The sequence below is a fragment of the Babylonia areolata genome, chromosome 4 (genome assembly GCF_041734735.1).
Source record: "Babylonia areolata isolate BAREFJ2019XMU chromosome 4, ASM4173473v1, whole genome shotgun sequence".
NCBI lineage: Eukaryota > Metazoa > Mollusca > Gastropoda > Neogastropoda > Buccinidae > Babylonia > Babylonia areolata.
Window position 1 is genome coordinate 30,752,083 of NC_134879.1, and position 23,432 is coordinate 30,775,514.

Genomic DNA, 23,432 nt, shown 5'->3' on the forward strand with positions numbered 1-23,432 from the left:
CAGCTGTATGTAATTGCATTCTGTTCTAGATATTTTTCTTGTAACATAAACAAACGGCCAGTCCAGAGAGTGTAATGAAGGAAGTCATGGGGCAGTATAGAATGAGTCAAATGCCCCAGATTCTGTAGCCTTTCATGCCCTGCTCTAATGGTGACCTCAGTTTTGATCCCCTTCCTCTTCCATGCTTGGGGTGAGTCCTGTCAAGGTCTTCAGTGTCAGGAGATTCATGGAGGGCTGTCACTGGGGGGGGGGGGGGGTTGGGATAATGGCAATTCTCCACTCTGGGAGGGACGCTCACTCAGTCTTGCTCCGTGATTAAACCGTTATTGTCATCAGAAAAGGGCTTAAATCAAAACAGGCTTTACTGGATACCACCGAAGTGACTCAGCAGCAGTGCAGGGTCTCCTCTGGTGTGTGGCCTCATGGTGACCTAACACTGATGGTTCCCTGTGGGCTGTTGACACTGGGACTGCGATGGACAGACTAACGCAGGTGTGGTTGTATATGGGGAACTCTGAATGAGGGGCGTGGGAATACTGCCACTGAAACAATGCACGTGATAGGATATCAGCAACAACAACTTATATACATACATGGCTTCATAAAAACTGTTGATGATACACATCACGGATATGGCTTGGTAAGATATATTCTGCATGTATACTTAAGTGTGCTCACAAGTAGACCTAGAGACAGTTGATTTCATACATAACAATGTTTTTAATTATAACTCATTATTTGCACTTTTACAGGTTATCTTCCTCAGTCTTCCATTCAAATAATAGGGTTGAGCTATGGAATCATTTTCAGGTATTCTTATTCTTCTTCTGTGTTTGTGGGCTGCAACTCCCAGGTTCACTCATTTGTACATACACCAGTGAGTTTTTATGTGAATGACTGTTTTTACCCTGTCATGTAGGCAGCCATACTCCGTTTGTCAGGGGTGTGCATGCTGGGTATGTTCTTGTTTCCATAACCTTCCAGACGCTGACGTGGATTACAGGATCTTTAACATGCGTATTTGATCTTCTGCTTGCCGTATACACACGAAGGGGGTTTAGGCACTAGCAGATCCACACATATGTTGATCTGGGAGATTGGAAAAAACTTCAACCCTTTACCCACCAGGTGCCGTTACCAAGATTCGAACCCGGGGTCCTCAGATTGAAAGTCCAACGCTTTAACCTTTCGGCTATTGCGCCCGTCATTTTCAGGTAGAAAACCATACATTGGCTTATCTGTCACTGCTGCAGCAATGACAGAAGTCATTTATTTAAAGTGCTAGAAGTGTGGCGAGAAGAAAATTGGCACTGCAGCAGACAGGTCATTGGCCTGTTCTGATGATGTGCAACATTTGGCAGGCTCTGTGTGTGTGAGTGTGTTTGTGTGCGTGTGTGTGACTGCCCGGGGAGGGGGGGGGGGGACTGGGGAGGAGGAACTGCATACATAGCAGGGTGCATGCTCCTTGGATGACCTAGCAGCAGCTTCTGTCAAAACAGCAGACAACTTTTCTAAACTGAAGATGAATGGAAGAATCGTGTAGAATCTGTTGCAGTCGTCCTCGGTTGATAAACACAGCCATCCCCAGGTGACGGATTTGATAAGCTGATGAGAGGCTGGATTGAACAGAAGTTTTCTTTTATCTTCTTTTCTTTTGGCTGTCATGGGAAACATTAACCCTTTATTATTCAACTATTTTTCACTTGCTATTATTGTTTTCTAATAAATGTTAAGCCCCCCCCCCCCTCCATCCCCCAACCCCTCTCTTGTAACCAACTAGATTTTAAGAGCAATTAGTAATTCTGTAACAGGTCGTTAATCTCCACTAAGGTCATGTCCTCTGTTGTTGAGAACCAGGAACAGCTCCACAAAAACCATCATTTTCCTGCAGAACAAAGTGGGGAGAGGGGGCTGTGGGTGGGGGAGGAGGGGTAAAGGTACTTATTTGCATTTGGGATTCCTCAGTTGAAAGGGAAAAGATGTTCTTGATTTGCATATCCATCCCACCTTTCCACTTCATTTCTTTCTGCTTCCAAATTTCCATCACTTTGTGTGTGTGTGTGTGTGTGGTTAGTTTCCCCTTCATCATCAGTGCCCGATGTGGCAGTGACAGTAATGGCAGGTGGGAACTCTACAACTGAGAGTGGGTATGTGCTTTTATTTCAGGACCTGTTGTTAGAAGTTGCTGACCAGTTCTTGAGGGGAGTGTTCACAGACTGGGGTTGATGAGGGTTGGGGGGGAGGGAGGGAGATGGTGGAGTTGTGGAACAGAAAGAGAGGGAGGGGGATGATATGTTGATGGATATGTAAGTGCTGTGTTGCATATGAACAGCTGTAAGTAGTTTTAAAGATATATGTTTGTTAAGTGAAAGGAAAAAAGATACAGAATGTTGCAGAAATGATTACTGAACACACACACTCTCTCTGTCTCTGTCTCTCTCTCTGTCTGTCTCTCTCTGTCTGCCTGTCTGTCTGTCTGTCTCTCTCTCTCTCTCTCTCTCTCTCTCTCTCTCTCTCTCTCTCTCTCTCTCTCTCTCTCTCTCTCTCTCTCTCTCTGTTTTTCCTCTCTCTTGCCATCTTTGACTGTTGACATCTTGCAAGCCCTATCTTAAAATAAGAAAGAAAAAAATATATAATTTTTTTAAAATTCTAGAGCAATTTAAAAAGCAAATACCATGTCAGAATGAGGGTGAGAAGATGGCAGCTCATTTTAAAGAGCAGACACTCAGTGACAGAAGGTGCTTTGGCCAGAAGATGGCAGGTTTGTAAAGGAAAATATGAAAGGCACAGATGGCTTCAATGTAACGGAGGAACAGGGTTGATCAGAAGCAATGTCATCATCCTTTATCCCATCCACCAGTCTTGTAAAAAATAAGAAATAAAAAAGATGTATTGTAAACATTAAAAATTCTTTGTCCGTTATGTCATGCTGTCATGATGACCTTGGTTTCAGTTTCCCCTCCATGTCCATGCATTTGATTGGTTTGTATCAACAGTCAATGCTTACCCTTACAACAACAAAAAAAAAAAAGAAAAGAAAAAGAAAGGTAGCAGTGAGATTCTTTTTTCTCCTCCTCAGAGGTCATGTGTGTGCACTTTAGCACTCAGACTGGTTGCCAAACATGATGAAATTTGTGTCCATGTGAACTTGTGCGAGTCTCTCTCTCTCTCTTTCCTTCCTTCCTCTGTGTGTGTGTGTGTGTGTGTGTGTGTGTGTGTGTAGAACTGATGGAAAGGGGTGGGGTGAAACATGCAGTACATCCTTTTATAATACAGTCACATCATGACATCCCATCTCATCCAGCCGTTTGACCAGTGGAGATTTCTGCCAGATAAACAGGGATACCGTCCCCGCTCATTTTTATGGGGATGCAGTGGACCTTCAGTCGATCTGGTCATGAAGTGGAAGCCTGGTCTTCCTTCATGATTCTTCATCATGGTTTTTAGGCTGGGGGTCAGTCACTGTGTCTCCGTGTGACAAAAATAGCTGTCTGGTTTGTGTTTGTTTATGGGTTGGTTTTTGTTTGTGTGTGTGTGTGTGTGTGTGTGTTTGTGTTATTTTCAATGTTCAGTCCAAGCTGACTGAAAGAAATGTTGTGCAGGCTTGTTTGTTTATTTTTAGAGCACAAGTGGACAGACACATGGACACACACACACACACACACACACACACACACACACACACATTCATGAAATGCATGCACACACACATGCATACTGATATAGACATATGTTCACACACACACACACACACACACACACACACACACACACACATATGTGCACACACTCAAACACAGAGTGAAAAGACATTAAATTAAAGAAAGAACAAACACAGAAGCACATATTGAAAGCACACTTTTAAATTCATCAGTTTTAATTGGTTGGTTGGTTGGTTGGTCGGTCGGTTAGTTAGTGAGTCAGTCAGTCAGTTAGATACATGTATAGGGGAGGCAGGGGTGTGTATTGTGGGTCATGCATGTTTGTTTTTTCCCCCCTTCCCACCCTTCCAAACCCCTCATCATTCAATATGTGTCATTTTTTCGGTGGAAAGTAGAATGCTGAACCCATACATGCTGAAGTATCTGAACCATTTTGTGCTCTGGATTATGCTGCAGGTCAATCCTAGAATCTACGGCAGGTTAAAAGTACTTGCAAACTTTTGTCCCCCTTCCCTCATCCGTTTTCGTGGGCATGCTCACACCATACATCACAGGCCAACTTCAGTTTCTGCCTCCCACTCACCCCCAATCTCTCTCTCTCTCTCTCTCTCTCTCTCTCTCTCTCTCTCTCTCTCTCTCTCTCTCTCTCACACACACACACACACACACACATTTAATTTAGACAAATAAATAAAGAAAATTACAGGGACATTCAGACCACTTCCTCTCCAATGTACTTGATGAATGTGCGTGTATGCAGGTCATGCATGCATGTGCGTCCATGTGCATGCACATCAAGAGTGTCTCTGTGTTTTTCTTCTTCCTCCTCCTCCTCCTCCTCCTCCTCCTCTCAGCTTTCACCTCCAGCGTTATTAGCATACTATTTGCTGATTCTATCAAAGTTGTTGATCCAAGTTTGAAAAGCAGTTTGGAAGCAATTACTGGGAAGGAAGAAGAAAATTGTTGCCTTCAATCTCCCATTTTGCATGATGGATTGTTGACTCACGATGCCCCAGTGAGATGTCTGATTTCTTGTGATTGATTGTCAATGCATGGGGCAGCAAGAGCCCAACAACTGCAAGGACTTGTTTATTGCTTTAGCATGCATGCTTGCATGTTTATTTTACTTCCCAAATCTTCAGCTGCTGCATTCTTTTTTTTTTCTTTTTTTTTTTTATAGTTTTTTTTCAATGACACTGGAGTGTGTGACATATGCAAAGAGAAAGTGGTGAGAGTTTGTGTCTGTTTTACTGAAGAACATGATAGCCAGTGTAAAACAGTCGTAGGTAAATGACTCTCTCAAAATCACTTTCTAAAAAAAAAAAGTTAGGAAAAAAGTATTTGGGTTTCATTTACAGCACAGTGTTGTTCTCATGTTGTTGGCTATTTTCTCACTTTCCTGACTTGAGAGTGTAAATCAAGATGGGAGTTTTGATTTGCCGTCTTCTGATGTACGGAGTTCAGTCTTTGACGATGGAGGGTCACTCAAATAGTACCTGGAGATTTATTGTCAGAATAACTGCAGCTGTACTGACAGGAATCACAAAAAATGTCAAAAGAAAAACATGTTGAGAGTATGATTTAGGATGGGAGTTTTGATTTGCTGCCTTCTAAGGAGTACGGAGTTAGTCTTTGAAGACAGAGATAGATTTTTCCCAACTCTCTCTCTGTCTCTCTTTCATGGTTGATTTGGTGCTTTACTTTGTTTCGATCCCCAAATTTCCTCTTCCGTTCGAAATTTCTCTTTCACATCATTTATGCACAGCACACACAACACACGCATTTTTGTTTTCATCTAAAATAACTTTAGTGAATAGATGTTAAATCAATGACCAACACACACACACACACACACACACACACACACACACACACATGCAAAAACACAGGCTCACACACAACTCCTTCACTTAATATTTGATACAGTGCGACATTTGACAGTCAGCAATTTGTGGTCTGTGTGGTGTTGATCAGCCCAGGGCAGCCTGTGCCCTGAAGAGTCTTCCTTCAGTTTATGCAGCAAGTGCCCCCCCACCCAGACCTGTGTAAAGTGATGCTCCCCTGGGTCCACCCTCACTATCATGATGGAAATGAAAGCTGCTTGTTGGAGTTCGATCCTGGCCTGGCAGCAGCAAAGGAGCTAGATCTCCTGTAACACATGGCACCACTGATCACGGTGATCCTCCAAATCAACAGTTTCATTATTTACTGGGACTTCCTCTTTCCACATACCCACCTACCCATCTCCCATATTCCTTCTCCAGATTTTGAATGGGTGGAAATTTTTGTGTACTGTTTTCTCTCTCTCTCTCTCTCTCTCTCTCTCTCTCTCTCTCTCTCTCTCTCTCTCTCTCTCTCTCTCTCTCTCTCTCATCAATCTGAACTCTGTGCTGTGACCCATAATGTATATATTTATTTGTGCTTTTGCATGTTCGCATAACCCTTCATAAGGGGCCATTAGTCATGGCCTGTATAATTTAATGAATAAACTATCAGAAGTCCCTCTTTCTTGTGCACCCTCCTCTCCCTCCTTATGTGCACCACCCCTGATCTCTCCCTCTCCCTCTCTCTTTTATTCCTCCCCTCACCCAACCACCACCCCTGATCTCTCCCTCTCCCTCTCTCTTTTATTCCTCCCCTCACCCAACCACCACCCCTGATCTCTCCCTCTCCCTCTCTCTTTTATTCCTCCCCTCACCCAACCCTCACCCCTGATCTCTCCCTCTCCCTCTCTCTTTTATTCCTCCCCTCACCCAACCACCACCCCTGATCTCTCCCTCTCCCTCTCTCTTTTATTCCTCCCCTCACCCAACCACCACCCCTGATCTCTCCCTCTCCCTCTCTCTTTTATTCCTCCCCTCACCCAACCACCACCCCTGATCTCTCCCTCTCCCTCTCTCTTTTATTCCTCCCCTCACCCAACCACCACCCCTGATCTCTCCCTCTCCCTCTCTCTTTTATTCTTCCCCTCACCCCTGTGTCCCATCCTCTCCCTCTGTTTCTGCCCTGTGGTTGTTACTGCCCTGTGGTTGTTACTGCCCTGTGGTTGTTATTGCCGTGATTATTCCTCGTAAAATCTTGCCGTTTCACCCTCAGAGCTTGTGTTCTCTCTCCTCTTCTTTCTCTGTCATCATCATCAAGTTGAAGGATGATGTATGGAAGACACGTTAACCGCAGAACAGGATGTGAGGCAGGAAACAAGACTTAGATTTTGCAATCTTTTTTTGTTTTTCTTTTTTTTTTTTCTTTTTTTTATAATTATTTTTTTCAAAGACATCTTGAAAAAATGGTGATGAGATTTGGGAGAGAATGGAAATAGACAGAAGGAGAGAAAGAAAGAAAGAAGAATGAAACAAGAAACAAGAGGAGAGAAAAGAAAAGTACGGGAGAAAACATGAAAAATAACCCTCACATTCAATTCATGCTCAGTTTGCAACTTGCCCAGTCAAATGATGTCTTCATTAAATCTATCCAGTCTCACCCCCAGTCCCCCACCCCCTACCCCCCAAACCCCACACACACACCCCTCTCCCCCAGGGTTGCCAGGTGGTCTTTCCTTAAAATAATATTATCCAACATCTAGAAATTCTCTACTAGAAATTGATTTTCTCTTTATATATATATATATATATATATATATATATATATATATATATATATTGCTCTCTTTGTTTCTGGCTTGTGCCAAAGTTTCTTTTCCAGTTCTTTTTGCCAGGTTATATTGGACTGATATTTACAGTGTTTCCGCCCTGATACGGCCTTGTGTGGTCAGCTGGGCTTTATGCAACAAAAGAAAACAAATTCTGATCCCAACGATGCATGGCCTTTCAAAGCAAGTACAGTTCTTTACAGCCCAGACCAGCTTTGTATGGGTTACCAGCTCCAACAGAGAAACAATGTCGTTGGAAAGTGTAAGGATGGATCATTATGTTTTTGAATCAAAGAAGTAGTTACTTCATTGACATCAACAGGTAAAGTTTCTTAAAATCATGGGTGGATCATAATTATAAAAAAATATATATATATATATAAAAAACTTTGCCTAAATGCACACCAAAAGTAAAGATTTCTTTTTAAATGCACAATCTTAATCAATTTCAGCATCTTTGCAGACAGCAGCCATGGTCATGGAACTTGAGCCACAAGCATATGATACTGTAGTCTCTCCAAACATTTTTTACTTCAGGTTTCTGCCTTCTTCATCAGGTTCTGTAGAAGACACACGTAAAGTTGAATTTGAAATTAATAGTCTGTTGAATGAGTCTCAAAAAGAGATGGTGGTGTTGGTTTGGGTTTCTTTATAACTATTTTTCTGGTGCAGCCATCGTTGCTCGAGACAGGAGGCCAATGACAGTGATGCCTTTTGTATTGAATGCTTCTGTTTGAAATATTCAGGAATAGATAAAATGGATTGGGAAAGATAATTGGGATGTGGTTGATGTCTCATCCCATGGGGGTCCAATCATCTTTCGGTAGCACCAGCTATCACTTTCTGTTTTCAGCAGATCCTGGAAGGCTTACTGTGAGATGGTTTGCATAGAGTACCATTTGATGACAAGTAAAACCATGGGCAATCATTGGCAGAAAAAAAGGTTCCTGGGTGGAAGTGTCCACAATGAGATCTCATTGCATCATCCTCAGTGTTTCTCTGCTGCATTTTCTCTTATTTCATTGTATATATGATGCACTAGTAACAGGCCGTGGTGGTGTCCCTGTATCAGATTACTTGTTGCACTGATGACAGGGTTGGCTACATATATCACTCTGGCAGCTTGGCTTCCTTTTAGTGGCAGGATTTGCTGTATTCCTGTGTATTGTAAGCCCTTTTATTCACAGGATTGGCTTTTCTTTCCCTGTGTCAGACTGCTGGCTATAGTGACAGAATAGGCAGTATCCCTGGCAATAGTACTAACAACATTGCTGACGGCCTGTCCCACTCTGTGATGGGAATAGATGTATCTCTCAGTGTCAGCGTGGCACCCTGCGAGTCGGTGGATAGAATGCACGTCATCTATATCCCTAAATCATCCTGTCACAGTGTGTTGTTTGATCTGTCAGCTGCACTCAGCCGCTGGGGAGCCGCTCATGATGTATTGTCCCCTCGACCTCTCTGGATTGATCACCCATGTTCTGGAGGTCTCCTCTGTCATTTTGGGTGAATGGTTCAGTCATAGAGGAATTATATGAATCCCCTCCATTTCTTGTAATTACATCTCAGACTGATATCTGCAATAAGCAGCTATGGTATAAGTCTGAGAATCAGGCTTCTTATGTTGGAAAGGAGGCACACTTTATCATCATCATGGTGCATGTTTTGCGATGACATGAATATACACTGATGTACAAAGTTGTTTGAATTTTTAACGGGAGTGGGTGCAGAATGGATGAATCATCCTTCCTGTTTAAAGCATGGGTTTAAGAGTGTCAGTTTACAGTGGCTTCTTTAATGGGAATGCTTTGCTGTTGTACTTAATCTGATTGTTGTGTCTCTTTTTTTTTCTTCTTTTTTTTCATTTCTTTTTTCATTGATACTTTTTTTCAGTTTGTGTATTGCTCTTTATTTTGTCTTTTCATGCTTGATTTCATTTTGACATTTGATTCTACAAAACATGTGCAATGAGGGTTGTGATCTCTTTGCACTGGCATAACAGCTCAAAACAAAAGCAAGTAATTTCATGACACCTATTTATCAAATTTTTCAAGGGGGGGAATTTTAAAACTAATCAACCTTTCCCACATATTTCTGTTTTGTTTTGTTTTTTTAACAGATACGTGCTTCATACACATGTGTCATATCAACTTTACTTTTCTTTTTCTTCTTCTTGTTGAAAACTTTCTCTCAACATTGCTTGATGATCATACAGATTTCAAGGGCAGATTTCCCTGTTGCAAGACAGTTTTCCAACTTTTTTTTTTTTTTGGTGGTAATTGTTTGTGTGTGTTTGGCAACGAGGGTTTGTGGCCACCACCACCACCACCACCACCATCACCCACGCACCCTGGATAAATCAGCTTAGCTGTCACCTGCTCTGGCAGTGTTCTTTTCCTTGACAGCATGGAGAAGCTGAACTTCCTTTAAAGTTATCCAGACCCCCCACCCCCCTTACCCCATCCCTTCCTGGCCCTCTTCTTCCACCCTTCCACCCATCATCCCTTCCTTTAGTGCATTTCCAAGAAAAAGGAGGAGGGGGGTGGGGGGGGGGGATAAGATGACACTTGTACCATTTTACTCACCAATTTCCAGTTTGATCCAGTTCCAAAATGATGATTATATTCACAAATCGAAACAACTTCATTTACTTTCACAAACATACTAAAATTTTACAACACATTCCCAGCCATTGTAAACAGTTTGGGAAGATTAGAAACAGATCAAAGACAAGTATGACGATGGAACCACACACAGAGAGAGACACATACAAAGACACAAACACACGCACGCACGCGCACGCGCACACACACACACACACACATGCGCGCGCGCGCACACACACACACACACACACACACACACACACACACCTTGAGTATATCTTTTCTCTTTATTGACAGAAATGTTTGGAACAGGGCAAGAAAGTTATGATTGAAGTCTGCATCCCACTGTCTCTTGACAGGGATTTCTGGAAAACTTGGAACTGTCTCAGTGTGGATAAATGGATTTTCAAAGTTTGTCAGAAGAGGCCAGTAACTTCTTTCACTCCTTGGTTCAAGATTATTAGACCAGAAAGAAAAGGGGCAACACTGGGAACATTACTTGTGGTGCTTTGAACCTTACTTGTAGCAAAGCAGCACACACACACACACACACACACACACACACACACACACACACACACACACAATGATATCAAGGTAATCTGTACAGGACAGTAGTCATTGACTGTTGGAGAGGTGCATGTGTTTGTTTGTTATCATCGACATTGAATTCTAGGTGTGTAAATATAAATCTCCATTCAGTAAAGACAGGAGAGACTCATGTAGAATGTCCATGCTCTAAAAAGTTATCACCGTTCCATTTCAAAACTGGATGCCATCTCTGTCTGTGGCTGTGTTATCATTTCCTTCCTCACCAGAAATCATGATTTCTTTTGGAAGGTGGGAGGGTGGGGGGATGAGAAAAACATATTGTATTGTATTGTATTGTATTGTATTACTCTTTTTTGTCACAACAGATTTGTCTTTGTGAAATTCAGGCTGATCTCCCCAGGGAGAGTGCATCACTACACTACAGCACCACCATTTTTTTTTTTTTTTTTTTTTTTTTTTTTTTTGGTACTTTTTCCTGCATGCAGTTTTATTTGTTTTCCCTATCTCAGTGGATTTTTCTACATAATTTTGCCAGGAACAACCCTTTTGTTGCCGTAGGTTCTTTTACGTGCGCTAAGTGCATGCTGCGCACGGGACTTCGGTTTATCGTCTCATCCGACTGACTAGCGTCTAGACCTCCACTCAAGGTCTAGTGGAGGGGGAGAAAATATTGCTGGCTGAGCAGTGATTTAAACCAGCACGCTCAGATTCTCTTGGTTCCTAGGCGGACACATTACCTCTAGGCCACCACTCCACATTGTATTGTATTGTATTACTCTTTTCTGTCACAACAGGTTTCTCTTTGTTAAATTTGGGCTGCACTCTCCAGGGAGAGCACATCGCTACACTGAGAGTGCCACCCTTTTTTCTTCTTTTTTTTTCTGCCTGCAGTTTTTTTTTCCCTTTTAAAGTGGATTTTTCTACATAATTTTGGCAGGGACAACTCTTTTGTTGCCATGGGTTCTTTGACGTGCGCTGAGCATGCTGCACATGGGACCTCGGGTTATTGTCTCATCCGAATGACTAGTGTTCAGACTACCACTCAAGGTAGTGGAGGGGGAGAAAGTACTTGCCACTGTGTGATTCAAACCAGTGCACTCAGATTCTCTTGCTTCCTGGGCGGACGTATTACCTCTAGGTTATCACTCCACTCAAAATGGAGTGCTGTCTTGCAGGCAAACATCATCATCTGCTACTCTGATTGATGGAAACATCATCCTGTTAGTACAGTGAACAACCTCCAGTCCCATTGTCTCTACTTTCATCCTCTTATGCTGTACTCCTTTCAGTCATTTTTTCTTTCTGGCTGTGCTGGTTGCCCTTAAAAGTTGCAAAAGTTCCAGTACTCTGCCACTTGTTCGCAAAGCAAGCTAACAAGAACTGGTGATGCAAACTGTTCCCTGAAACCCTGCACTGGCTGCTAATCCAGATATATGCATTAAATGTAAGTTTGCAATCCTTGTTCGGTGTTTTTAAAGTCACACACTCGTCGTTAGAGATTCTCAAATGTTCCCTGCTTCAAGACAGTTGTGCTCCTATTATGGGGTACAAGAGCATTTCACATCCTTTGAGTATTTAACTGGTCAAAGGCAACAGAAGTTGAGACTTTTTTTTCTTTTTGCTGGAGAACAGTTATGGAACAGATCCTGCAGGAGAACCGTTATGAAACAGACTGGGGTTTTTGTTTGTTTCTTTCTTTCTTTCTTTTTGTTTGTTTGTTTCTTTTTGTTTGTTGTTGTTTTTGCGCTTGGCCAGTCAGGAAACATACCAGTCAAAATAATCCTTTTTTCTGCAGATATGTATGTTCCATGATATGTCCACGCTACAGCAGGCATGAATCAGTGTATATGTGGCAAAGACAATAGATATGAAGTATGATTATGATTGTGTGTGTGTGTGTGTGCCCACAGATATTTCAGAAGTGCCTACCAAGTGTGTGTCCTCCACAATCACGCTGGACATCAATGCTAGTGTGCAGTACATTGACTTTGAGGGCCGCTCAGATGGTGATGCCATTCGCCGCTACCTGACCACCATTAAACCCCGTCAGCTGGTCAGTGTCTGTGTGTGTGTGTGTGTATGCTTTTGTACTGGTGTTTGTGTAGTGTGTGTGTGTTTGTGTATTTATGTCAGTGTCTGTGTGTGTGTGTATTTGTGTGTATGCTTTTGTACTGGTATTTGTATAGTGTTTGTGTATTTGTGTGTGTGTGTGTATGCTTTTGTACTGGTGTTTGTGTAGTGTGTGTGTGTTTGTGTATTTATGTGTCTGTGTGTGTGTGTGTATGTGTGTGTGCATTCTCAAGCAAGTGCATCTGCATTTCCAGGAAGGGGAAGCAAACCAGTTATATGATTCTGTCTTTTTGTGATCTAACATGTGTGTAGACCCTGTCACATTGCTGCAGACAGAAATGTGTTCATGTGATTATATAGTATTGTACTGCATATTTTGGTGAAACTGAGGGGGGAGACAATATATATAGTATTGTACCGCATATTTTGGTGGAACTGAGGGGGGAGACAATATATATAGTATTGTACCGCATATTTTGGTGAAACTGAGGGGGGAGACAATATATATAGTATTGTACTGAATATTTTGGTGGAACTGAGGGGGGAGACAATGTATATAGTATTGTACTGCATATTTTGGTGAAACTGAGGGGGGAGACAATATATATAGTATTGTACTGCATATTTTGGTGGAACTGAGGGGGGAGACAATATATAGTATTGTACTGCATATTTTGGTGAAACTGAGAGGGGAGACAATATATATAGTATTGTACTGCATATTTTGGTGAAACTGAGGGGGGAGACAATATATATAGTATTGTACTGCATATTTTGGTGGAACTGAGGGGGGAGACAATATATATAGTATTGTACTGCATATTTTGGTGAAACTGAGGGGGGAGACAATATATATAGTATTGTACTGCATATTTTGGTGAAACTGAGGGGGGAGACAATATATATAGTATTGTACTGCATATTTTGGTGAAACTGAGGGGGGAGACAATATATATAGTATTGTACTGCATATTTTGGTGGAACTGAGGGGGGAGACAATATATATAGTATTGTACTGCATATTTTGAGAGAAACAAAAGAGGGGATCGAACTCTAGATCTTTCAGTGTATTATGTTGTCCATGTAGGAGGGAAAGAAATATGATTTTTTTTTTTAATCTAAAGTACTTCTAATCTTAGCATGCAAGTAAATGAAATGTGAAATTAAAAACAGGTCTTTCAATATATTATGTTGTCCATGTAGGAGGGAAAGAAATATGATTTTTTTTTTAATCTAAAGTACTTCTAATCTTAGCATGCAAGTAAATGAAATGTGAAATTAAAAACAGGTTTACATAGAAAGGTAAACATAAAATGTAAAACAAGCAACACCACACCACACCCCCACAAAAAGGCAAGAAGAAAAAAAGCAACAATGGGAGTAGACTGGGAGATAAAAGCTTATATTACTTTCAGGCAGAAAGATGGCAGAGCAAAGAATAATTCAGAACATGTTTTACAGAGTTTAATTATGCATTTTTGTTGCTATATTTGTATGCATATTCAGCAGTATTCTATATAGAAAAGTTTGCCAGTGCTCACAGTCACAGATTTCTACAAAAGAGTGAACAGATTTGCTGGATAATTCATACTTATACTGTTTATGCTATCAGACAAACTGGTATGTGCCCATCCAAACACTGGATAATTCAGTCATACCACACTTTTAGTATTAACAGACACACTAATATGTTCCCTTTCAAACACTGGATAATTCAGTCATACTGTATTGTTAGTACTAAGAGACAGACTAAGTCTGTGTCTGTTCAGACATGCTGTGCTGTTAAGAACTGGGCGTGGCCACACAGATATGTGAGCGCTGAATGTTTCTCCTCCAGACTGGTGATTTTGTGGGTGTCACAAGACAGGAGACATGGGGATGATTAGCTCTGTCTGTACGTCACATTGCTGTCAGTCTTCATGTACCAGTCCAACAGACTTGTCTGCAAACAGACGAAATCAATATAAAAAAAAAAAATTCTCATCTTTCTCATCAGGTCTTTCCAACCTGTCAATACCTCTTCAAACTGATTACATGTCAGTCTTCATTTTCGGTTGTATCTCACTCCACATGACAGTTCAGTATCGTTGACAGCATGGTAAAGCAAATTTGATATTGTCCTTTTAATGACAGTTCAGTATTGTTGACAGTATGGTAAAGCGACTTTGATATTGTCCTTTTAATGACAGTTCAGTATTGTTGACAGCATGGTAAAGCGACTTTGATATTGTCGTTTTAATGACAGTTCAGTATTGTTGACAGCATGGTAAAGTGACTTTGATATGGTCCTTTTAATGACAGTTCAGTATGGTTGACAGCTTGGTAAAGTGACTTTGGTATGGTCCTTTTAATGACAGTTCAGTATGGTTGACAGCTTGGTAAAGTGACTTTGATATGGTCCTTTTAATGACAGTTCAGTATGGTTGACAGCATGGTAAAGTGACTTTGATATGGTCCTTTTAATGACAGTTCAGTATAGTTGACAGCTTGGTCAAGCAATTATGATATTGTCCTTTTTAATGACATCGTCAAGGTGGCAAATGTTATAGTTCTTGGCTGTGTGATAGAGGAACAGTACAGGGAAGGAACACAAATGGAAGGGAACAGAAAGAAGAGAAGAAAAACAGAGAAAGATTCAGGGATAGTACGTCGGATCATTCCCTCCCCCCAGGTTGAAATGGCCATGACATAATTTGGTTGTGAAACACTGTATCCCTCTTTGGGCAGGACATAGAGAGCAGGTGAGAGTGATCGAGCACCCCCAGAAATAATTTCAATCTCCTTCTCATTCACCATTCACGCTCACAACATTAGCCCTCCAGATAAAATGGGGTCGTCTTCTGGAAAGCCTCCACAGGCCCTACAGCTTGTCTTGCAGGGTTGTCTCAAGCAGATCTCCTCCCTCAGACCTCTGAGGTCACAACAGTCGTGGGAATAATTTCATTGGTTTCGGGTAGTTTGGATTTGTTCTTGGGGGGGGGGAATGGGGGAGGGTGTTGATTTTCTTCCACATTTATTTCCTTTCTTATTATCTTGCTATTTTTACTGTTTTCTTTGAAATGGCTGAAAGGCAAGTCAGTAGACGGTGGGATTTGTTACAATAATCAGATCTGTAGGAGGTTATTTTTGTTCATTTCAAATTCTTGTAGTGTTCTGTTTTCCTGTGATATGTCAAGTCCAAGACTCTAAAGTCCTTTTTTCTTTTCTTTTTTTAAGAAAAGTTTAAAAGAAGACATCATCATAATAACTAATGACTCTAAGAAGCTCTTGTGTATTGAGATAGGCTTTCAAGTGATGTGGTCAGATATAAACATCCACAACAAGCAGAAAAGTCCATTCTGACACAATGGTCAACCAATCGTACAGACATACATATGTATAGTCACACACACACAAGCACACACATACAGGCAAACGCACAGACAGAGACAGAGGGAAAGAAGGAAAGTGCATGAGACAGTTGTGATAACCATGACTGAAAACTTTGTGTGGCCCCACCAGGTGCTGATCCACGGCACAGAAGAGGCCACAGGCTCCCTGGAAGAGTTCTGTCACTCCACAGGGGTGGTGCAGGGCAAGATTCACTGCCCCTCTGTGGGAGACTCCATTGATGCCACCACCGAGAGGTACATCTATCAGGTCAGTGTCTGTGTGTGTGTGAGAGAGAGAGAGAGAATTTTGAATGGAAGGGCTTTCAATGAATGCTGTGAAAGCATTTTTCAGCAGTCAGTTGCTGCTGAACCTGTGATTATCAATAGACTTTCTTTCACCCTAACTGTCTCCTGCCCTGGCTCAGACTTTTTAGCACCCAACTCTGCCAGTTCTTCAGTAATGGGGACTGTGTGCATGCACAGGTATGTCAACTGTCCAGTTCTGTTTTTATAATCTTGCTGACATGACCACACACTGATTGCCTGATCAGCCCAGTTGGGTATGGTTACTAATGTGCCTGTGGTCCGGAACTGAATCAAACTGGAGGCAGAAGAGAAGATTCCCTATTGGAACAGCTGCTAGAGTGTTGCCCAACTTTTAGCTGGCCTCTCGGCTCGGTGATTTGTTAAATCAGTTCCTGCCCTGTCGGGCTGGTTGACATATTCAGTTTACCTCTCTCTCTGTCTCTGACTCCTCCTGCTGTATCAAATCTGTGTTGTTGGGTTTTTGTTTCATATATGTATATGTGACCATTTGTGTCTCTGTTATAGTGCATGGACTTTCCTTGCTCAGTCCCTCTCACACACATACACCAGACCCCCTCCCTTCTCTCTCTCTGTGTCTTTCTTGGGCAACAGTGTAGGGCATGAATTTTCTTTGCTCAGCCCCTCTCACATACATACACCAGACCCCCTCCCCTCTCAGTCCCTCTCACACACATACACCAGACCCCCCTCCCCTCTCAGCCCCTCTCACACACATACATACACCAGACCCCCTCCCCTCTCAGTCCCTCTCACACACATACACCAGACCCCCTCCCCTCTCACACACATACACCAGACCCCCTCCCCTCTCAGCCCCTGTCACACACATACACCAGACCCCCTCCCCTCTCAGCCCCTCTCACACACATACACCAGACCCCCTCCCCTCTCAGCCCCTCTCACACACATACATACACCAGACCCCCTCCCCTCTCAGTCCCTCTCACACACATACACCAGACCCCCTCCCCTCTCACACACATACACCAGACCCCCTCCCCTCTCAGCCCCTGTCACACACATACACCAGACCCCCTCCCCTCTCACACACATACACCAGACCCCCTCCCCTCTCTCTCTGTCTTTCTTGAGCGACAGTGTAGGATATGAAGTTGAAACTAATCATGCAAACAAGGTGAATAATATCTTGCCAGTTATTTGTAAAGAAGAAAGTAAATCCACAAAATACAACAAAGGGATGCCTTGCAGATGTGTGCTCCCTGCAGTCATTTCCTTTTTTTCTTCTTCTTTTCTTTTTACTTTGTATTAATGATGGTATTGATCTATTCTTGTTTTGTGTCCTTCACTGTTGCTGCTCATTATCTTTTCTATTTTGCCTCACAGTTTGTGTTTGTCTTTGTAGTTTGTACTTTTTTTCTTTCCTTCAAATTTCTATTATCATTATTATTCTTGTTGTAGTTAATTATAGCAGCAGAAATGGTAATAGTGTTGTTATACTGGCTCAGATACGAGATGTAAAATTTCTTCTTCTTCTTCTTCATTCGTGGGCTGCAACTCCGACATTCACTTGTATACACAAGTGGACTTTTATGTGTTTTTTGTTTGTTTGGTTTTTTACCCCTGCCATATAGGCATTCATACTCTTTTCAGTCATACTGTTTTCTTGTTGCCATAACCCACCAAACGCTGACATGAATTACGGGACCATTAACGTGCATATTTGATCTCCTGCATGTGTATACACACGAAGGGAGTTCAGGCACTAGCAGGGCTGCACATATGTTGACCTGGGACACTGGAAAAATCTCCACCCTTTACCCAGCAGATGACATGACTGGAATTCAAACCCAGAACCCTCAGATTGAAAGTTCAGTGCTAATTAACCACTCTTCTGTTGCATCAGTCATAAGTTATCTGTCCTCTCTCTAGACTCCTGTTTTTCTCTCGCTCTCTCCCCTCCCCTTTCTTTGCCTTCATTCATGTCGTCATCAGATTTCTCATCATCATCCCTTCCACTTGAACTTCTTGCCCAGATCACACAAGCTATTCTAATAACAGCGCAATGTTTGCTTAGGGGTTTTTAAGAATGTTTCTAAGTCTGTAGGATCATAATAGACTTCAAAAATTTCCAAACATTAAAACAAACTTAGTGCTTTGAAGATCACTCACACAAAACCCAGACCTGTTCCCCAGTCCCACCTCCATGCGTTGGTCTGCTTCATGGCTCACTGACCCCCAAACTTGCCCACAGGTGCGACTGCGAGACCACCTGGTGAGCTCCCTGAAGTTCTCCAAGGCACGAGACATGGAGCTGGCCTGGGTGGATGGGGTCATCAAAAAGGTCAAGGACAAGACAGACACCTCCATCACACAGGAAAATCCAGCCGCCTCCACCTCTTCCTCCACCACCGCAGGGGGTGGGGCCGCTGCCAGCAGCCTGGGGGCCGACACTTCGGAGAAGAAGGGTGCTGAGGAGGAGGGTGAGGCTGTGATGCTTGGTGTCTGAATGTGTACATGTGGGTGCTTGAAATCTGATTGAATGACACAGGAAACGAATGATGAGTGCCCAATGGCAGCCATCATTTGGCTTTACCCAAGTGGGCAGCCTGTTGTGCAAATGACGCCGAGTTTGTAAAGCGCATAGAGCTTGGTCTCCATTAGGCAGCCTGTAGTGTAAATGACCCCATGTTAGTAATGCACTTAGAGCTTGGTCTTCGACTGAGGATAGGTGCTGTAAAAGTATCCATATCAAAATCAAACTCACATCTTCCCGACTTCATAAATTGTCTGATATTTGTCTCGTTGTTGTTTTTTTCATCATGACAGCTGGTGACGATGACGCAAGCTTTGCTGAAGAGAGCCATTAAGGTTTCAGACTGCTGCAACATACATCCCTGTTCCTTATATTTCCTTTTATAATTATGCACTTTTGGCAGACACTACCAGATGTTTACACTGTTGAACAGGATTTTTTCTTTTTTCTTTCTTAATTTTTTTTTTTTTTTCCAACACTGTCATTGGTACATCTTGGAAGTGGATTGTGACCATTGTGAACACTTATCAACTCTTACACCACCATAGGCGACTTCAGTTGACTAGACAGTGCACTGCCATTGGCGACTTTGTCAACATCAAGGAGTCGTGTTGATGAGACCATTTTTCATATTGTAACAAAGCTTGACAGTTGCAGCCATTATCCCACCAACAGAACAATGACTAACCTTTGTCCCCTGACCCAGTTTGAAGTGAACAAGTCCACTGTGTTGTTTTGACATGAACTGAAGCCTGTGACTGAGAGCATCGTTTCTAAAATATCGGGTGCAGGGAGGTGTTTTTCACACAGAAACATGGTGGTGAGAGAGTTCCACTCATGTCTGGGTGGGAATCAGTTCTGTCTACTGATCATAACCATGATCATAATCCCACATTGATTTTCATACAAATGATGGGGTTCAAACCCACCACTGGCCAATCACCAATTTGCAGCGCTAACCGCTGTACCACAGAGGATACTCAAAACAATTCAAAAGCTATTCAATGCATGAGAAATGAATGCCTTTGCATGCAAAAGACCTGGAAGGAGCAACAACAAAAAATAGATAATGATGATGTCAGAAAGGAAAGAGAAGCAAAAATAGAGCAGTGAGACATAAACAAAATGCTGATGAGGATGCAGAAAAAGAATAAGGTGGAGGGGCTGTGGAATAGAGATGACATTAATGAAGACATATCCCTGCAGCAGTTATGTTGCTGGTATTATTTCCAGAACTTTTTAACAGATTTTCTTAGCCTTTTCCTGTTTTAGAAACAAAAGTATCAAGGCCCTACTGATGTTTGTCCTTGACAATGCTCTTTTAGGCTAAAATAGGCATAGGTACAAAGATTGTATTTTACAATTAATTTCCAAATGGCTGAATAAAGATGTTTTGTATTGTATTGTACTCTTTAGTCACAACAGATTTCTCTGTGAAATTTGAGCAACTCTCTCCAAGGGAAGTGCATCACTGCAGTGAGAACGTCACCCTTTAAAAACAAGATTTCTGCCTGCAGATGTATTTGTTTTCCGATCAAAGTAGATTTTTCTTCACAATTTTGCCACAGGCAACCCTACATTTTTGTCATGGGTTCTTTTACATGTGCTGAGTGCATGCTGCTTATGGGACCTGTTTATCATCTCATCCAAATGACTAGCATCAAGACCACCACTCAAGGTCTAGTGGAGGCAGATATAATACTGGCAGGTGCAGGATTTGAACCTGTGTACTGAGATTCTCTCACCTCCTGGGCAGGCACATTACCACTAAGCCACAACTCCACACCCATTGACATGGATTGCTTGCACAGTGGCCCACATTTAGTGCCAGCCATTGAGGAACAGCAAAGATAGTCCTGATTGTTCACAACAAAGATGATCTGACATTTCATGTGGAAGGAGAAAAGTTCAATGCAAAGTTGGAGCAAAAGCAGCATTAGTGAGGGACCATGCTGTGGTATCTTTTCTTTCTGCAGTATCCAAATTGTCTATCCTCTGTACTTGGTTTTGAAAGAATTATGAAACCAAAAGACTGCATATAGGAGGTGTGTGCGTTTGTGTCCAGTAGTAAATATGTAAAGAGCACATTTCTGATTTTCAGCATAATAGTTGGGAACAATTAGTGGAGTCAGCAGCCTTTCCCAATTGATTCAAACTGAAGAATACTTAAAGTGGCAGCATTTGATAGCTCCAGTCACAAAAGAAGACAGTGTTTGACAGTTGTAAATGTGCGTTCCGCAAAACTGTGAGGGTGAATGGGAGATGCATAGAGTAAATAAAGATGCATCAGAGCGAGTACTGCAGGAAAGAAACGATGGTGGTTACCTCTGACTTGGGGAATGTGGTGGTGTGACTGTTGCAGAGGAACTGAAACCTGTGGCGGAAGTCATGCCCACTCTGGAGCCACTCCCCCCTGCTCTGGTGAGTCACTGAGACCTCCTCCCTCCTTGAATCCCACCGTCCCTCCCTCTTTTAGTAGCATTATTACTGTCACTAGCATTATTACTATCACTATTGTTCTTAATGCTACGGGAGGGAGGAGGGTGTTTATATTTGCAATTTGCAGAATTGTCTGAGTGTATTTAGATATGTTGTTTTTTCTCTTCTTGTATGTTTTCATGTGATACTGTATCCTACTATGCACTGTTGTGTATGTAGTTTTATGCGAGGCACATGGACCCCATTATTCACTCAATTTGTACCATATATATTATTATGAACATCTCTATTAATGTGTGCATACATGTGTACATCCTTGCATCATTGTGTGAATCAGGTTTTGTATATTATATACACACATATACGTGTATGTGTGAAAACAGGTTCCACCCCACACGGCTGTGTTCATCAACGAGCCCCGCCTGTCTGACTTCAAAATGATACTGAAAGAAGTGGGAATTCGCTGCGAGTTCATAGCTGGAGTCCTCATTTGTAACGACATGGTGGCTGTGCGCAGGGTGGGTGCAGTGTCTTGTCTCCATTCTTTTTTCGTTTTCTTTTTTTACTTCCCCCCCCCCCCTCCCCCTGCATTAAGTTTATATTTCTCTCAATGAAACATCACCATGTTTGACAGAATTTTGCACAATTCATATGTCACTGTATGAAAAATACATCCTGAACACATTAGGGCAATTGCAATGAACTTCAGTGACAATTAACTTGCAAGGGTATTTCTATTTTATAATACACAAAGAGCAAAAAGAAAGAATGTAAAAAATAAATAAAGAAAAAAAATTCTTTTTTTTTAAATCAAAGAAAAAACACAACAAAAACCAACTAATTATCTGTCATTCAAAAAAAAAAAAATGATAACATTTTTTTTAAACCAAAAAAACAACAAAATAAGAAACATCTGTAATCAATGTCTTGTAAGACAACCACTTTGCTTTAAAGTCTTGAATGTAAGATTGCATTCTTGCATTGTGTTCTATTTTATAGCACCAGGAAATGCATCTTTCAAAAGCTGCTAAGTTGGGCCTGCATTTGTCAAATGTACGTTTTTCCAAGAAGTATTGATGGTCAAAAACTGTATCAGTGCGTACACTGAGCAATGGCAAACAATACCATGCTTTCAGTTATTTTAATATTGGTACATATTACACTTTTCACCCTCAGTACCTGTTCAAAATTCTGCCAGAAGTTTTTCTTGTTTGTTTGTTTGGGTTTTCTTTTGGGGGGGGGGGGGTTCTATTTACCGATTAATTTCAGCATGCTAAACAGTATGTTATTTCAATAAGAACCCCAAATCTCCTTGAGAAGTGTTTGTGCAAACACATGTGCAAACACACTGGAAACTCAGGGAAAACATTCATAATTCCTGTTGAAGCATAGAACCACAATGTATGAAAAAGCTTTCTGTTGCTTGAAAGTCATTCAAAGGAAAAGTGGACGAGTTGGTTTGGGGTTGTAATATTGCACATTGGAATATTGATGTCGCTTGATATTGACATAGTTTGTGAATTGAACAGACAGTGAGTTGGTAAGATGGATCAGTGTGGATGGATAAGGCGCAGTGTTTGATGACATTTGTTGGCTTTGCTCTTGGAGGTTCAGCATTCTTTTCTATTGCACTGAAAGGTACAGAATTGTGTGTCAGTGTCAGGGACATCAGTGATGAGGATGGTGATACTAGAATGACAGTGGGAGATGATCGATAGAGAGAGGTGTGATTATTTACAGCTATGCTACATTATATTATTGAATGAATATGCAGTTGTAGGAGTCTTGTATTGTCAGTAGGGGTTTCGGGTGATTTTTAATTAGCATCTTTGTTTTTATGTGACAGTCATACATGTGGATTTTTTTTGTTTGTTCTTCATAATTTTAAATATCAATATCTTTTCATCAGAAGTGAGTTTGTGATTGAATATTGAAGTTAAGTTTCCAGTACTGTACCTGGGCAATACATGTGGGTCCTATGTGAAGGCATTGCTGCAAATGCAGAGAGAACATACAGTGCATACCTTATAATGATGCAGAATTATCATTGTTAAAAGAGCACAAATACACACATCCATCCGTAAATGCAGAAAGCATGTTCATGTACTTGTGTACAGGTAAATATCAGTGTCTGTAACATTGCACTAAGAGGAGTGGTTGTGCATACTGTAATTAGTGGACTGAAAACCATCTCCTTGGAAGTTTGGGGAGGGGGGCTATTCTTAATAGAAGTTTTGGTGTCATATACTGTACCATGTCAAA

General features: G+C 41.7%; 1 protein-coding gene across 1 annotated transcript in view; it reads left to right on the forward strand.

The window, feature by feature from the left end:
- LOC143281041 (cleavage and polyadenylation specificity factor subunit 2-like) overlaps positions 1-23,432 on the forward strand; it is a 218,510-nt gene that overhangs the window by 189,772 nt on the left and 5,306 nt on the right. The window contains exons 16-20 of the mRNA XM_076585944.1: positions 12,380-12,522; positions 16,041-16,178; positions 18,450-18,678; positions 21,094-21,152; positions 21,554-21,688. Coding sequence (XP_076442059.1) covers positions 12,380-12,522; positions 16,041-16,178; positions 18,450-18,678; positions 21,094-21,152; positions 21,554-21,688 — 704 coding nt within the window. The remainder of the gene's footprint in view (positions 1-12,379; positions 12,523-16,040; positions 16,179-18,449; positions 18,679-21,093; positions 21,153-21,553; positions 21,689-23,432) is intronic.